This window comes from Phocoena sinus, chromosome 20 (assembly GCF_008692025.1).
Source record: "Phocoena sinus isolate mPhoSin1 chromosome 20, mPhoSin1.pri, whole genome shotgun sequence".
Taxonomy (NCBI): domain Eukaryota; kingdom Metazoa; phylum Chordata; class Mammalia; order Artiodactyla; family Phocoenidae; genus Phocoena; species Phocoena sinus.
Genome location: NC_045782.1, coordinates 29,804,604 through 29,823,060, shown reverse-complemented (window position 1 = coordinate 29,823,060; position 18,457 = coordinate 29,804,604). Strand labels below are relative to the sequence as shown.

General features: G+C 37.0%; 1 protein-coding gene across 6 annotated transcripts in view; it reads right to left on the bottom strand.

Annotated features, from left to right (window-relative positions):
• Positions 1 to 18,457, bottom strand: part of RPS6KB1 (ribosomal protein S6 kinase B1) — a 39,100-nt gene that overhangs the window by 11,734 nt on the left and 8,909 nt on the right. For 4 of the 6 annotated variants that reach the window (XM_032615232.1, XM_032615233.1, XM_032615236.1 and 1 more), the window contains 8 exons: positions 17,402 to 17,470; positions 7,524 to 7,671; positions 5,380 to 5,437; positions 3,826 to 3,926; positions 1,363 to 1,453; positions 1,090 to 1,180; positions 467 to 574; positions 103 to 165 (listed from right to left, as the gene is read on the bottom strand). In XM_032615232.1, the coding sequence (XP_032471123.1) occupies positions 103 to 165; positions 467 to 574; positions 1,090 to 1,180; positions 1,363 to 1,453; positions 3,826 to 3,926; positions 5,380 to 5,437; positions 7,524 to 7,671; positions 17,402 to 17,470 (729 nt within the window). Of the gene's footprint in view, positions 1 to 102; positions 166 to 466; positions 575 to 1,089; positions 1,181 to 1,362; positions 1,454 to 3,825; positions 3,927 to 4,493; positions 4,746 to 5,379; positions 5,438 to 7,523; positions 7,672 to 17,401; positions 17,471 to 18,457 lie in introns of all 6 variants that reach the window. The other 2 variants (XR_004347232.1, XM_032615235.1) reach the window with 2 other exon arrangements.

Below are 18,457 nucleotides of genomic sequence, written 5' to 3'. Positions count from 1 at the left end.
ATCACAAAATAAGCTATACTTATAAGCAACTACATATAACCTCCACAAATACATAAAATAGCATTATCTTCCCCACAAACCACCAAACATGCCAATCCCTACTTGAACTTCTCCAGCGTCCCCAGGACCAGCTCCAAGACGAGAAGCAGCATTTCTTTTCAGCAGCTTTAGGGAGGAAAAGAAACACACTGATGAACCTTACCTAGTCAAATTGATTATTTTTCTTTATAGAATTTGCATGTCTATTTTGCCTTGCAAATGTATGATTTATTAATTACTTCTAAATATCGTTTGGGAATAAAAAGAAAATCTTTAAACAAACAAATTTGTCCTTTGCCTGCAAAAACTGTAGGCTTTTTTGTCAACACCTGTGTATGATTCTGTAGTCAAAATGTCTATTCAGTTCTATCTATTTAAATCCTAGTAGTTGAAGCTTACGGTTTGAGTGCCTATTTCAGAACCCTACCTTTTTAAGCAGATCTCTGGCTTCTTGTGTGAGGTAGGGAGGCAAATTGAGTTTACATTTGAGGATTTTGTCAATTGTTTTCTTTCTATTCTCCCCAGTGAACGGGGGCTAAGAGTAGAAGAAAGTGAGAAAAATCAGCATAGAAAAAATCAAATTTTAAATAACAGAATTATTCATTTCCTGAATTAGTCAGTTACGCATAGAGATCAGAAATGTATGTTGTGATATGGGATGACTGCTAAAGACCTGTAGTTTTTGAGCAATGGCACAGAGAAAATAGCAACGTCCTGGAAGCAACTGGGTTGCCACCATTAACTTGGTGTGATAATGGGTGAGCCATTTGATTTTATGCTTCACTTTCTCCATTTCTAAAATAAGGGCAGTATCTGTTTTACCTCTGTTTCACAGGACCACAGGCCATGACATAGATCATCTAAATGAAAATATTTATAAAAGTACAGAGGCCCATAATACTACTAATGAAGCATCAGTAGTGTTAGATTTTTAAAAAATAACTTAATTGGTAACATTTTCAAAAAGCACAGGAAAGATCTCTTGCTGTAATGACTTAATAACTACTCAGCACAGACCATAATACATGCAACTTTTAACTGTGCACCTACTGCTCCAGTCAGCATGTCATACATTAATGCTCCCAGACTCCACCAATCCACAGCACGATTGTGGCCACTTCTCATCAAGATTTCAGGGGCCCTACAAGGAGAAAAATAATATGCCTAAAACATTCACTATTTGCCTATCATCTGAATTAAAAATTTTAAAACAATATACAGAACCAAGTGTTGCTACAGAAAATTTAGCACACTATTATTTAAACCAGGTAAAAGTTAGCATTATCCCCAAACCAGTAATATTTCTTTGAACATGCAGCTCACATGTATTCTATTGTTCCACAAAATGTGTGTGTGACTGTTCCATCATGAATAGATTCTTTGCATAGTCCAAAATCTGTTAGTTTCACATGACCTACAATGAAAGATTATAGATGGTTATTCTGAGAATTCTATGTGCAATATTTGAATGTATCATACAAGATAATAACCTATCCTTCCATTTTACTTTTTCTGCCTTAAATTTATTTTTTGAGACATCAAGAACTAGCAAGGTTCCATCCATAAATGGGATGCTAAATAACCCTTTAAGGGTAGGGCAAAATTATCTTTGCCGGAACTTCCCTGGTGGCCAGTGGTTAAGAATCCGCCTGCCAATGCAGGAGACATGGGTTCAAGCCCTGGTCCGGGAAGATCCCACATGCTGCGGAGCAACTAAGCCCGTGCACCACGACTACTGAGCCTGTGCTCTAGAGCCCACGAGCCACAACTACTGAGCCCGCATGCCACAACTACTGAAGCCCATGTGCCTAGAGCCCATGCTCCGCAACAATAGAAGCCACCGCAATGAGAAGCCCGCGCACCGCAACGAAGGGTAGCCCCCGCTTGCTGCAACTAGAGAAAGACTGTGCGCAGCAACGAACACCCAAAGCAGCCAAACTAAAAAAAATTGTCTTTGCCAATGATATAATCTATCTAGTAAAGGTAAAAGAAAGATGAGAAAAAGGTGAAAAACAGCTTGTCTAAGGCTCTAGCTTTACCTATACCAAGAATCCTTTACCATCCTGAGCAAGTAAGTCCTGGGAAAACTTGATGAAGTCTGGATTACGTACACAGACCATAAAAAAGATCTTCTGCATGTTAAACAAAGGTGTGACACTGTACTTCAAACATATAGCTTCTATCACCATGAACTGTGACCTGACAGTTCTTAAAACAGACTTAGTCACTATAACAAGTTAGCTTATTCTGCCAATGCAGTTTGGAAAAAGAAATGAAATTGCTGTATGGCATAGAACCATCATCTTTGATCCAGAAAGTGAAAAACTCATCACCTTGGGGCTTCCCTGGGGGCGCAGTGGTTGAGAGTCCGCCTGCCGATGCAGGAGACACAGGTTCGTGTCCCAGTCTGGGATGATCCCACATGCCGCGGAGCGGCTGCGCCTGTGAGCCTTGGCCGCTTAGCCTGCGCGTCCGGAGCTTGTGCTCCGCAACGCGAGAGGCCACAACAGTGAGAGGCCCACGTAAAAAAAGAAAAAAAGAAAAAAAAAAAAACGAAACAAAAAAACTCATCACCTTACACAAAGAACATCTCAGTTCAAGTTTAGCTTTAATGAACTGTTATTAGCTATCCAGTGGTTCAGCAACCCCAGAGACCCTACTGTTCCAAGTTTATTTCGAGAAAAGAAAAGGCAATGGACTATTAACTCAAATGTAGGTATGTATTTTACTCTGACACAGAAGAAGAAATATGACCTTTATTTTCACAGAGCCACCTGATACACTCAGGTTATGCATCAAAGAAATTAACTAGTCACTTCCCTATTCTATCCCTTGCCTTAGAATTCACAATCAGAATCTAAATTTGTGGCAGTGGGGGCAGAACTGGGAGAGAGAGATACATAGATATCTGTAATGTATGTGGTTAAGTACATTTCCCCCAAAAAAAAGGGGAAAAGAAAGGAAAGCAAGAAACCCCCCACTATCTAAAACATTTATTCTGGCATCAGTTGTCCATAAACCATTTTCTGTACAAGAATTTAAAACCATTAACTACCTATTGCATCATTCGATAGACATCTAAGGATCAGCAGCTGCCACCAGCCCCCCGATACCCGAGTTGGTTGGTTGCTCCTTTGGGATGTGAGTGAATTGCCAAGTCTAGCCAGCCCAGATTACTCTCACATAAGTTGAACTGTGTGTAGCAGCATGCAGTAATGATCAAGGCTCACTTTGCTGTAGCTATAGCTGCACAGAATATTAGTCTGATTTTTATGTCTGTTGTTGTTGCAGACAGCAAGAATAAACTGATGCCTACTAAATATTTTACCTCCAAAGTTATATCAAATATTTTGGTTCAATTCTAATCCTTTCCTTTTTTATCACATTAATAAAATTTACCATAAAAATATTGCTTCTAATACTTATGCATTTCATCAGTAAAGAAAATTCAATTTATAAAGTTAAGATTCACTTTCCAATTTAAGGAACCGACCAAAATTAGTATTTGGACTGGCTTCTGGCTCACCATACTTTATGTAAGGATTACAAAAGAATGACAAGCTATAAAGAGTAAGGATTAAACTAGAAAAGGTAGTTGTGGCCAGTTATCCTCAAGTCTCTTTAATCTCATCAATCGTAAGTACAAGTATCATGATGCTATAAGTTCTGAGGGAGCAATGTATAATAACTGACGCATATATATGGGGCTTTGAAAATGACCATGACCTGTGTGGGAAGATTTTAAGATGATTATTTACTATAGAATTGTTTACAGTATATCTCCACCTTGGTGATTAAGCATGATATTCTCCGGCTTCAGGTCTCTGTAGATGATCCCCTTTTGATGTAAATGCCCCAAAGCCATGGAGATTTCTGCCAAGTAAAAGCTGGAAACAAAAGTGATTTAATAAAATTAAAAAGAGTAATCTACTCAAAGCAGTTTATGTATGGAGCAAAATTCCTTGAAAGAAATAGACATGCACCAAAGACCAAATTAGTGGGAGTGGGGGTGGGTATGGGGAAAAGAGATGGCATAGGATGCTGCCAAAAGGCATGGAGACATTTACGTTTCACTCGTTTAGTGAAACTATAAAATGTTTTATTTCATCATTAGAACATATTGCTAAAATTGCAAAGAAGTCCAGAACATGCCAAACTGTCACTGGTCGTGTTTTGTTCTGTCTATGTAGGAACTAGGCCAATAGTCATTCAGATCAAAGCAAATTTCTCCCACCCACCCCCAATTTTTAAATCCCATAGGAAATAGGAACTTTGTTATTCTCAGAGATCAAGTCTTAGTTTCAAAAATACCTTATAACCTGACCCTTAGAAGCCCACGCATCCCTTACTTAATACAGCTGCATATTTATATACAGCTCATGCCCACAGTATCTGCCCTCCCTCTTGCCAGCCAGCCCACAACTATAAACTGTGTGACACTCAAATTTATCTACCTCAAAAGAATAAAGGGCTGAGTCAACCCTGTCTGGATTCGAAAAGCACAAGGCACTGCAATACTGGCTGCATAACAATGTTGCAATCCTGCAGATTACTCCAGGATGGAGAGGGTGTGTCCTAGAGGACTGAGGCAGTTTCACAGCCAGCAGGACCACAAACACAGCCTCCAACATGGCTCAGAGAGCCTCCTCCAAAAAGGGCACTTCATCCCTAAGGCTCTTAAATGCAGCTTCTGTGTTAGAAAAGGCCTGAAATTAAACAATGGAATGCAGTTTGGTAATTAAGGTAGAAAAAACATTTAAGTGTTTTCTATTCAATTAATGTGTAGGATAAACTGATTTATTGTTACCCAATACTGTCATCTCACAAAAGGGTGTGTATATTTTTAATTTGAAGCAGATGCCATCTTAAGAAATATGAGGGTAGATCCCATCCTGGCCATTGAATCAATCCACAGATGATATGTGCAGGCTTATCACCTCCCTAAGACTGCACCTTGGGAACTGGAAAGTCTACAAAAAAAGAGGAGATGATTTCTGATACTTTCCATTGCTCCACACATAAAGTTTTACTGGAAAACCACATTCACCCAGAGCCAAGGCAGGCAGCTTACCAATTCAAGGAAAGAAAGCCCCAGTGAGAATGGTTCTGTTAGGAACTGGTGTGAAGAACGTTCCACCCAAAGCCTGGGGGCAAAGGAATGATGTGACCTCCAATGGCTGCCAAGTCCCAAAGCTGCTTCTCCCTCTTAGAATCCTGAGTGACCAACTGGCTCCAGAACAATTTACTGAATCATCTAGCTGCCCACAGTGGGAACAGGACTTTGCTTTTAATTATATGAATTATTACCTGAATCCATACAACCACAAAAATTTCACTTACCAGGCTGTGTCTTCCATAAATATTCCTTCTCTTTCTAACTGCATAAATAATTCTCCTCCTGTAAAGAAAAGAAAAAGACATTAGAAACAAAGCAATCTTTTTTTCCCAACAATCCATTCTAATGAGAGGGTTTGTGCTTTCCTTTTAGCCATAATTAAAAGACATCAACCCTTTAAAAATAAAAAACAGATCCTAAACATTACAGGTTTAAAACTAAGTCCTCAGTATTCCATTTTTAGCAGTGTTCTTAGTCTTATGTGAAATATACAAGTTTTGGAATTCTAGGTTTACATCTATAAACTTCAAAATATTTACAGATTCCAGACCTGCGGTTAAAAAAAAAATCTTGATTAAAGCTTCTCTAACATTTTACCGGCATTTAGAAAAATGTTAGTATGTAATTAAACCATCCTTGCAAATTAGTGAATGCCCATATTGCACATTTTTAGAACTCTTAAACTGCATGAATTTGGCAATGTCCTTGTAAATAGTATGGCACTGTTTGAATATCAAAATAAACAATGATAATAAAGTGTGATATCCTACTGAAAAATCTTAGAATCCATGAATCCACAATGATGTAAATCAGTGAATAGACAAATGGAAAGCTCTTCGTTACAGCAGAATGCCAAATAATAAATGAAGAAGCCATAATGGAGTAAGAAAAATCACTTGGCAATCATCATAGTTAATTGTTTCAGGCAAGAATCAATGGATGCTAAAACTGTATGTGAAAGTTTGATGAAAGATGAGATATTTAAATAATTTCAAAGTATCTCAAGATACTTACTAATTACAAAAGGAAAATTTCACCAGAAAAAAAAAACTGGCAGACATCACCTTATACATATGATCAAAGTTAACATCAACAGTAATGGAACAGATACAAATATCATGTACCTCTTGCTCTGATACACAGAGAAGGATACAATGTCACTTCGATGGTCCTCCCCAAAATGCATAACCTGAATCTAATCCTGAGGAAACACCATACAAGCCCAAACTGATACATTCTACAAAGTAACTAAACTGTACTTTTCAAAAATGTCAAGGTCATGAAAGACAAAGAAAGACTGAGGAACTGTTCCAGATTAAAGGAAACTGAGAGAGATTATTGTATTAATGTTAATTTCCTATTTTGATAATTTTAGTACAGTTATGTAAGATACTGTCTTTAATTTCAGAAAAATATACATTGAAGTATTTAGGGGTAAAGGGAAATCATGTCTGTGACACTCTCTTAAAGAGTTCAGGAAAAAATTATGAACATATATACACATATGTGTGTGTATATACACATCTATATACACACACGTACATATACAGAGAGGGAGAGAAAGAGAATGATGAAACAAAACAATGTGGTAAAATGATAACACTTAGGGAATCTAGGTGAAGAGTACTTGGGAATTCTTTGTCCTGTTCTTAGAACGTTTTTGCGGAAATCTGAAACTATGTTAAAATAAAGGTACAAGAAAAAAACAACCGTCACAAAAAAGTGACTAAATTCTGTAAATTTCTGTTCCATGTTACAGGCTCTTGTGAAATCTGTTTTTCAGAAAACTCAAGTGTGTTTGCTGGAAATAGATACCTGTGATCTTGAAATGCTATGGGGTACCACAAATTCCTAGGAGGGGGTAAGCCCTGGAAAAGGTGGGTGATTTCCAATGTAAACTGCAAAAATCTATCAATAAGACTACATTAAACAAAAAACTCTTCTGTTTAAAGATGCAATACCAAAAATACTCATTACCTTAAACAACACTCTAAGTTTTCCATGTCAGTTTCAAAATAAATAAATAAATAAATAAATAAATAAATCAGTGGTTTATTTGAATTATATGATCTTACCCAAGTGTAGTCAATTTGATGGCTATCAATTAGCTATTTGCTCTTTTAATTGATTACAATGGGATTAAGATAAAATATTACAGATGGGGAAAAAGACTTAACCTTTAAAGTTTCCTTCACATTTGTCTGCAAAAAGAAACATTTCGTCACATCTGAATTCCTTATGTCAATGTATTTGTCAATTTTAGGAACTATTTGGTCACATTGGGAAAAAGCATTTTTCTACTGGAAAATAATGTTTTGACCAAGTTTCTGGAGCTAATGCAAATAATTACACCAAGCTGTGTACTGACCGCTGAGATACTCAAGGATGAGGTAGAGTTTTCCACCAGTCTGAAAGGCATAAATTAAATCCACAATGAAGGGATGCTTTACTTCCTCCAGAATATTCCGTTCTGCTTTTGTATGAGCTGTATCTTTAGCATTTCTTACTATCATTGCCTAAAGGAAAAGAGATGATCTATAAGAACAAAGTAGTAGACATTTTTATCCTATAGTAACTGGAAAATCTATTTTGTGCTTTTCTTGCCAACATTAAACTATTAATCATAGTTCCCACTGGAGACTGAGATGGGGTAATGGAAGACATTCACTTCTTATATACATCTGCACTGTTTGGATTTTTTTGTAGTAAACATGTAAATGAAAACCTAAATAATCTGTTTTAATGTAAACAGATCAAATTTATTCATATATTCACTAACTGCTGAATGTCTACTATTTTATAGGCTCTTAACAAGAAAGCAGAACCAACAGAAGGAGTCTCTAGCCCACAGGAGCCCAAAGTCCCAGGGAAGAGAGATGAGTCAATGGAGCTAAGCACAAGGTGCCATGGGAGCTACATCTGACCTGGCAAGAAGACTTCCTGGAGGTGGAGATACCTAAGCTGTATCATAAAAAGTTATTAAGATGAAATGTAGAGGGTATTAAAAAAAAAAAAAAGGCATTCCCAGTGCAAAAGAGGCTTGACAGGACGGGACACGTCTTGAGGATCTAAAAGTAGTTCAGTATGGTTAGAAGTGGCTAGGACATGTTTTAGGCTGGACATATAGGAAACAGAAGGCCTGGGCATCTAGGCAAAGGCATCTGAATCTTCTTTTAGAGGTAGAGGAGAAATGCTGAGGTAAGGTAAATGAATAACCTTTGGCTTTAAGAAAGACAGTTCTAGTAGCAGTGTGAAGTTTTAGGGAAGAAACGACACCAGTTAGAAGGCTAGTAAACTAAGCAAGAAGTAAAACCTGTAACTAAGAAAATGAAGGTGGGGAAAAAAAGGGTAGAAGTGCATCATTAGCACTCGCTGACTAAGGAGATATGAGAAGAAATGATGATACCATGGTTTCTGTGTAAGTAATGGTGTCATTCAATAACAGGAAATGGAAACAAAGAAAAAAGTTTTGGGAAAATGATATATTGCTTTGGACATGCTAAGTCTTAAATTCTAAGTTCTTGTACACCTCTAGTAACATGAAAAAGCCTATATACGTGGCCATTAGTTGCAATATTATTTGTAAAAGTGAAACATTAGAAACAACCTAAATGCCCATGCATAGGATACTGCATGAAAACCCTGTGTAAAAAAACTGTAAAAAGAATGAGGAACATCTCTGAAAGCAAGATGCAAAAGAGCATATATGGCACAGCAGTAACACAGTATGCTACCTTTTGTGTAACAGTGGAAATAAGAATATATATAATAGGTACATGCTTATATCTGCAATAATGAGCACACCTAAATTAAGCCAAAAGCTAATGATACAGGGAATTCCCTGGCGGTCCAGTGGTTAGGACTCGGCACTATCACTGACAAGGGCCAAGGTCCGATCCCTGGTTGGGGAACTAAGATCCCGCATGCCATGTGGCGTGTCCAAAAAAATAACAATAACATAAAACATCCCAACAAGAAACCTATTTAAAAAAAAAAAAAAAAAGCTAATGATAGTGGAAAGGCAGGAAAGGGAATGGGACCTCTGAGTAAAACCTGAAGGGTTTTATCATTCATTTCTTTTCTTACCTAAATCAAATATCATTATTGTGATTATTAAATTCTGAACCATGTTAATGTTTTATACATTTCAAAAATAAAATTACATCTGGATGGGGGAAGGAAATAAAATTGAATACAACAGAAATACATAAATTTAATTGACTATTACTTTGATAATTTTACCACAAAAGGAAAAAAAAGATATTTAAATAACTTTACATTGAACATTCTTAGTGACATATACGTAAGCATAAAAAAAATTGACAAAAAATCTTAAACCACACTTAGTAGGTTTATAGCTACTCATAGTATTGGTATTATAATTCTCAAACTATTATGCATGTATTGTACAACTAAGCAAATGAGTAAATGTACTGATGTTGTTACCTGGCTTTTCTCACTGTGGAAAAAGAGATGCAAATGTAGGCCGAGGAAAGAAGAACCCTATGGAATTGGACTGAAATTAGGATATGTAGCCATGATTTAAAACAAAAACAAAACTTCCTAGCTCTGTGTACTGAAAGAGCCAGGAACAATGAGACTTCAGTAGCAAAAAGTATAGCTTGGCACCCAGATCTTGGTTTCTCTACGAAAAAAAACAGGGTTCCATGGAGAATAAGACGGTTCTAGGCCAGGGTCAGAGAAAGTGCAAGGTAAACCTGGAGCACGCTATTATACAGAAAGTAAGGAACTACTCAAAAACTAACAGGGATATGTTAAAAGGACACAGAAGCCATCTTAATGGAGCTGTCTCTAGCAAAACCTGGGAAAATTTGCGGACCAAAATTTGAATAATGAAAGAAATGGATAACACACTGAAAAAATGTCCATACTATTAAACAAAATTAAATTTAAAAAAGCAAGTATGAAAAGCTCTTCTTTACAGAAGAATGACAATATAGAAAAAAATGATAAAAATAGAAAAGTCTCCATTTTATAATCACCAGAGTATTATTTGATTTGGCTAAGAGACAATGGATAATAAAACCATTGGGTGTAGAAGATTATTAGGACAGAATATTAACACAATCTCTAACTTTCATTCCATAGATACTTTTTTTTTTTCATAGATACTTTTTAGTTACAGAGGGAAAAAGGTATCGGTAGAATGGGAAGTTTGGTGGACACCACCTTAACAAAGTGATCAAATTCAGTCTCACCAAATGAGACAGACCAGCATTATGTGCTTCCTGAGCCCATGCACTGAGAACACAATGCTCCTGTAAAATATTCCTGCAGAAAGCATTTAACCTAAATTTAAAATTTAAGTGTTTTCATGAGGAAACAATGAACCATATCCAAATTAGGGATACTCTGCAAAACAACTGGGCCCAGAGTCTTCAAAAAATGTCAATGTCATGAATGACGAAAAAGTAAAGGAAACTAAAGTAAAAGAAACTAAAGACACAGTACTCTACAGTAAAGACACAGGACTACTCAATGCAATGTGTGATCCTTGATTAAATCCTGGATGTTAAAAACAAAACAAAATAGCTATAAAGGAGATTACTGACACAACTGGGGAAGTCTGAGTATGGACGATGTATTAGAAAACAGTATAGTATATCAATGTTAAATTTCCCAAATGTGACAATTACACTGTAGTTATGTATGTAATGCCCTTATTCTTAAGAGATACATACTAAAGAATTTAAGGGCGAAGTGCCATGTCTACAAATAACTTTCAAATTGTATACCAAAAAAATTAAAACTTTGAATATACACACACATACATACTGAGAGAGGAGAAACTGAGGGAGGGGCAGACAAAGAAAATATGGCAAACTTAACAATTGGTTATCACTGTACTATTCTTGTAACTCTTTGGGAAGTTTGAAAAATTTCAAAGATGCATTATTTTTTAACTGTTCAGGAGGTTTAAATATTTTTAGTAAATAATTTTGAGAAAGTCTGAGAAGAGGCCAAGAAGAGAAGATGAAGAAATAGTAAAGAAGAATCATAGAAGTCAAGGGAGCGGAGTTTCAAAATGTTGTGATCAATAGCTTCAATATAACAGAGAGATAAATTAAGGATGAGTTAAGTAAAGACCACTGGATTCAGCACTTGGGAGATCACTGGTGATGTAGGGGACAAGCATTTCATCAAAAGAGTAGAGTTGTGAAGTCAAAATATAGTGAGTGAAAAGAATAATAAAACATGACTTCTCAAGAAATTCAGCTATGAAAGGCAGAGACTGGAAGCTACAATAGACCTCGAGTGAAGAAAGGATTTGTTTTCTAAATATGGCAAAGACATGAATATATTTATATAAAGAAAGAAGTTAGGACAGAGGATGGAAAAAAGAGGCAGAAGTGACAAAGACCCTGAACAGGCAGAAAGTGATGGGATCCAAAACATAAAGAGAGTGTTTAGCCTTGGAAAGAAGGAGGAATACATCTCCCACTAAGCCTGGAGAGAGGGAAGTAAAGACAGGTGAAAATGTAGGCAATATGGTACTGGGGACAAGGATTAGAACAGGAAGTTGAAGGGAATCAGATCTGACAGCATCAAATAGAAAGAGAGGCAGTCTGCTAAAAAAGAATAGTGGGACTGATAGTATAGGCTCTAATAGTTGTAGAGAATGGAAGGAGTTGTCTAGGGACATTTGGTGAGTTCTAAGTGTCCACATGAGTTCAGGACTATGAACTTGTCCCAGTAGCCATTTAAGTTTCTGTGATTTCTGCCAGTGATGTTCAGTAACTGAGATACAGGAATAAAGGAGCATTAACAAATAAACTGATTAGATTAGAACTTTCCTGAACATAAGGTCAATGGGATAGCAGGTGACTGAAGTGGCAGATCATGTTGATTAGGCTAGATTAGGAATAAACTGAAATTAAAACGGGGCTAAGAACTTGAAGAAAAAACAGAAAGATCAAAGCACTAAAAGGGCTTAGGGCCAAAGACCAGGCATTGCGGGAATAAATAAGTGAGAATGTTACTGCTCTATTATAGTCCAGTGTTTCGGGGTGGAGGACACAGCTATGGGGGCTGGTGAAGTGGAATGGAGGTGAATGCTGATGAGTTGGGATCAACAAGAAATTAGCAGGCTAGGCAACTGATTACTTATTTAGTACAAGGACATGGAAGACACCAGGGCAGTAAGACTTGGGAGTGGGGGAAAAAAGACTGATAAAAGATAAAAAAGCAGTATAGGCTTAAACCTCAAAGTAGAAAAGGTTTTGACCAGAGGAGAGGAGAAATTGCAAGGCTAAGCTTATCAGTTGTTCCCTTGAATTACACAGTGAGCAGAGCGAGAGGCAGAGACTACATTTGTCTCAAGTGCTAAATCCTAATGTCTAGCAAAATGCCTGGCACACTGGAGAGTCTCAGTTGGCTCAATAAAAGAAGGAATGAAAGAAGTATGACCAATCTGTGAGTTACAAGCCTTTGGCCAAAGGTTCTAAAATTTACAGTGTGAGCTGAACTAATGCCATGGGCAATAGTATTTTGCTTCCAGAGTACATTTTTGTTGCAATTGGTAGGGTAGAGAGATAGTTGTTGGAAATAGTCTTTTCCTCAACTTTCCACCAGGAACAAGTATCCAAATGGGACCATTCTCATAATGAGTAAACAATCCCAGAAGTGCTAAATCCAGACAGATTGTCCAGATGTAAGCAACTCATTTAAGACAAGGGGACATCTGGTTTATTCTGATTTCATCTTTAAGGCTAGAAAGAGGTATATTCTTACCCATACTCAGGTCAAGAGGGTTAGTACTCTGCTTTAAGGATAACAAAATCAAAAGAAGAAACTCAATGGGAGTACACAGTCATCTTACCTAGCGATTTAGAAATTAAAACCTTGGACCTAACCCTAGCAACCTTTTCACTTTCATTATTTTCTGCTGTAAGCTTGTTTTCAGGAACAGCAAGGAAAGAATGAGACAGTGCTCTTTGCTCAAGGAAAGAATCTAGGTAGGCTTGGGGAAAGCAAAAACCAACAGTGGGAAGGAATGGTAACTAAGCAAAAGGAGAGGCAAGCAAGTTAGGTTTTAGATGCCTGGGCACAAAAAGGAAGCCTGACAATTAGAAGTAATTAGGTGTATGGATTTCCCAATATACCACGCCCACTCACCATCAGTATATAAAAAAAAAAACCCAACACCCTCTTCTTTCCATTAAAGATACCACCCTCTTCTTTCCATTAAAGATACCAGTGCCAGAAACATACTTCACTTAAGATATAATTATGGGGACTTCCCTGGTGGCGCAGTGGTAAGAATCCACCTGCCAGTGCAGGGGACATGGGCTCAAGCCCCGGTCTGGGAAGATCCCATGTGCGGTGGAGCAACTAAGTCCGTGCATCACAATGACTGAGCCTGCGCTCTAGAGCCTGAGAGCCACAGCTACTGAGCTCATGAGCCACATCTACTGAAGCCCATGCACCTAGAGCCCGTGCTCCCTAGCAAGAGAAATCACGGCAATGAGAAGCCCACACACCACAACGAAGAGCAGCCCCCGCTCGCCACAACTAGAGAAACCCACATGCAGCAACGAACACCCAACACAGCCAAAAATTAATTAACTAATTTTAAAAAAAGATATAATTATGACTAACTTTTGCTCAGCCCTGATTATCAGGCATGTATAAGCAACATATCAAAAGGAATGGATTATTCTAAGAATCTTGACCAGTACTTCTGTCAACATTTCTAGAACAAGCATTACTATACTGTCTTTAATTTTAGACTTAACATATTTTACAGATAAAAAATCATTAATCTCAAATTATTCCAAATGGAAAAGCCAGATAGCAGATTAATTCCGGCTGACTGATATAGAAACTGAAGTTGAGAATACCTAAATTGCTTCTTTAAGACAATCACCAATAAAGTTGTGGTCACAGTATCTGTTCTTCAGCTTCTAAATGAGGAAGTTGGGACTTCCCTGGTGGCGCAGTGGTTAAGAATCCGCCTGCCAATGCAGGGGACACGGGTTTGATCCCTGGGCTGGGAAGATCCCACATGCTGCAGAGCATCTAAGCCTGTGCACCACAAGTACTGAGCCTGCCCTCTACAGCCCGTGAGCCACAATTACTGAGCCTGTGTGCCACAACTACTGAACCTGCATGCCATAACTACTGACGCCCACGCGCCCTAGAGCCCATGCTCCGCAACAACAGAAGCCACCATAACGAGAAGCCCGTGGACCGCAGCAAAGAGTAGCCCTCGCTTGCCACAAGTAGAGAAAGCCTGCGTGCAGCAATGAAGACCGAACGCAGCCAAAAAAAAAAAAAAATTAAATTAAATTAGGAAATCATTTGTACCACTTAAGTAAAAATCAGGAAGAAGATAGGACCAAAATATTACAAACGCTATAATTTTTTTAAAAAGTCATTTTGATTGTCTTTTAATAATAGTTTTCTACTAAGATTTGTTTTAAGACAGTGAGCTCTTTTCAGAAATCAATCCCAAACAAAAAGAACAAGAAACCAAACATACATAATCCATCTTCAATAAAACTAAGAAACACGTGTAACTCCACATCTCCAAAGGTGAAGACAGAATGGGGATAAAGCAATAGTGCATGACTTAGTATACTGGTGTATGATCAAACCTAAATGCCTGCAAAGAGGCATAACAAAAGAAGTTGAATTCATCTACAGAACCTTAGCAGGGTTCAAAAATTAGAAGCAAAAATAAAAGGAAAGAAAGGAAAAAAACTGGAATCATTAGGGACTGCAGAAGGCAGAAGGTGGAGGACTGAAAACAGGGAGATTATCTGAAAATCTCTATAAGGAACAGACAGACCAACAAGATTCCCATCCCCACACTAACCAGCCAGGGAACTATCTCTTAGAGTGATGTAGTGTCCAGAAAAAAAAAAAAAAAAGAGTGAAGGATCAGATACAGAGTACAGTGCTAAAGTAAAAACGTGACTTCATTACTCAGCCATAAAAAAGAATAAAATAATGCTATTTGCAGCAACATGGATGACCTAGATATTATCATACTAAGCAAAGTAAGTCAGACAGAGAAAGACAAATACCATATGATATCACTTGTATGTGGAATCTAAGATATGACAAATAAACGTATCTATGAAACAGAAACAGACTCACAGACATAGAGAACAGACTTGTGGTTGCCAAGGGGGGCAGTGCGGGAGGGATGATTTGGCAGTTTGGGATTAGCAGATACAAACGAGTATATACAGGATGGATAAACAACAAGGTCCTATTGTATAGCACAGGGAACTCTAATAAATATCCTGTGAGAAACAATAATGGATGAGAAAGAATATATATATGTGCGACAATCACTTTGCTGTACAGCAGAAATTAACATAACATTGTAAATCAACTATACTTCAATAAAATTAAAAACAAAACAAACAAAAAAAGTGACTTCAGTGAAAATCTGGTGTTGAAAGGTGAGATCTCCATCTCCTCTCTGTCATTCAGCTCCAAAATGCTTTTTCTAGGCAAGAGAATAGAGGATCTTTCTCAGTACCCACTGATCCATACCAGAAAAAAGACCTTCAGACACTGATATTTGGAAGTTCTTAGTCAACTGCCAGCTAATCTCATGACTGCACTACAGAGAAGCCGACACACATATAACTTCTGATCAGCTTTTCAGAGTTCCACCCTTAAAGGACACCAGCCATCTAAAGAAGGCCTCTGACATGACAAAAAACCACTAAATCACAGTCAAAGAAAACAGGAACTTAGAAAAGAGACACATGCATGGAACAAAAGAACATTTCAAAGAATTTATAATTAAAACCCTCTGAGGAATAAAAGAAGATACTGTATTCACAAAATAGGTTGCTATAAAAAGAAAAAACAAAAAGAGCTTTGGGGAACCACAAATATGATAGTTTAAAAAAAAAAAATCAGTAAGGGAATTCCCTGGCAGTCCAGTGGTTAAGACTCCGTGCTTGCATTGCCAGGGACCCACGTTCGATCCCTGGTCTGGGAACTCAGATCCCACAAGCTGCATGGCACAGCCAAAAAAAAAAAAAATCTGTAAAATGATTAGAAAATAAATTTGTAGAAAACTCTCAGAAAGTAAACAAAAAGATAAAGAAATGGACAAACGGAAAGGTAAGAAAAATAGGTGATCAGTCTAGGAGGTCCAACATCCAAGTAAATGCAATTCCAAGAAAAGAAACCAATAGGGGGAAAATTATCAGAGATAAAAAAATAAAAGAAAATTTCCTGGAGCTACAAGACTGAAACTTTCAAGATTGAAAGAGTAAAAATAAATAATAAGAATCAAAGCAAGACACATCACTGCAAAAATTTGTAACATTAAAAATAAAAAGAAAATGTTAAATATCTTAAAGAAAAATAGATCTAAGAAGGATTGGGAATCAGATGGCAAGGGACTCCTGAACAGAAATGCTGAAAGCTAGACGAAAATGGAGCAAAATCCTGTGTGAAAATGATTTTCAACTTCAAAACTGCATCCATACAAACAAGTATAAGAATATAATATGAAAATTTTCAAATACGCAATATTTCCCAAAAAATTTACCTTGATTCAGTTCCTCAGGAACCCACCAGTAAATGGTCACCAAAGCAAGGGAACGAGACACAAACTAAGAAAAAGGAACATACGGAATCCAGGAACCAAAGATCCAACACTGAAGGAGTCAGGAGGATTCCAAGGATTGTGGTGCAGGGAAAGTCCTGTAATGATAGCTATGCCTAGATAACTATCAGTACAGGTGAGAATAGGAGGACAGAGGTTCCTATAGGATGTCTCTAGGAAAATAAATGGAACTAGTAAATTATCTAATAAGTGTGATCATAGAACAATGGCCCGAAAGGTGTTTTACAGAGTTGATGGAAGGTGTGAGAAGACAATAGTAGATAGAAAGAAAATGAAGCAAGATGAGGATGGGAAAAAGGAAGAAAGGAGTAAAAAAGAATAAAATAGGAAGTCAATACATAATTCTAAAACTACTGAATTAAGTCATAGCAGAACTTGCTTATTACTTAGAAATACAGAGACCAGAACAAAGGGCTAAAAGAGTTACCTCAGAGGAGAATTGAAACAGCTCTCCTCTCCACCCTCACCAAGCAGAATAAAACAAGAATAACAATAATGAAGTGTATCCCACATTCCAAGAAGACTTATAATTGTGTTAGAAATACATTTTTTGACTGAGAATTTTAGACCAAAATATGGATTTTATAGCAATTAAGAATATAGTTGGGGAGGAGGGGAGAAATCACCTTTTTAAGCACCTTCATGGCAAATATTTTCCCGGTATTTGCTCCTGTTACTTTTCGTACTTGAAAAACCTAGATGAAAATTAAAGTGTGCGTTATTAAAAGATAAATTATGCTAGTCACAATCCCTTAATTCCTACTTATAAAAACAAACGATATAGCAGTCTGTATTCTTACAAAAACTAGTACCATGAACGACTGTGTACAAAAATGATGAGCTAAGAGATTATATTAAAGATTTAGTAGTGAAAAGTGTTACACAACATGGGACTTTCCTGTCTGGTCTGCTGACATCTGGTGGCAAAGCTGGGCAATGACCATCCTATAACAAGCACTTGGTGTTACTTAAAAAATCCAAGTTTTCATAGAAAAAGCTATAATCAGGTTTCCCAGACACACAGAAATTATAAAGTATTTGATAAATTCTCAGGGATGCTTCACATATAACTATTTAATAATAGTTGACAGCAATTACCTATTCCTTAAAATGACTAGCTACAATACATTTTCATGCAACAGCTAAAATGTCTGATTCACAGTGCATGTGTTACACATTCAAGATGATTAGAACATATTATAATATGTCCTTAAGCCTAAGAATAAACTACAAATGTCATGTTTTGCAAAAATGAACATTACACGATAGCATAAATAGTTCTCAAGCTTAATCCTAACTCTAAAATGTTATCCAAATTCTGTCTTTTGATAGAGAATGGCAAGGTATAAATTTTCTTGGACAGAACACACAGAGGTGAGGTCTTAAATTAGAAAGCCTCTGGCAAAACTATGAAACTAAGAGGTTCTCTTCATTTTTCTTCTCCCCTCTTATATTCTTCAGCTTCCCTAACTCTATTGCTCCAAATACTGCAAGTCAAAGAAAACTAATTTAGATTAAGGTCTCAGTAACAGATACCAATTTAATGTGCCATGCCTCTTGAAAGTAAGCAGTAGTTTGTTTTTTTAAAGGATACCAATAGATGGTACCATTTAACCAAAGGAAGGAATGAATCCTCTAATAGCAGACTTTGCCTGGCACAGCTGCCTACTTATTTATTCCAC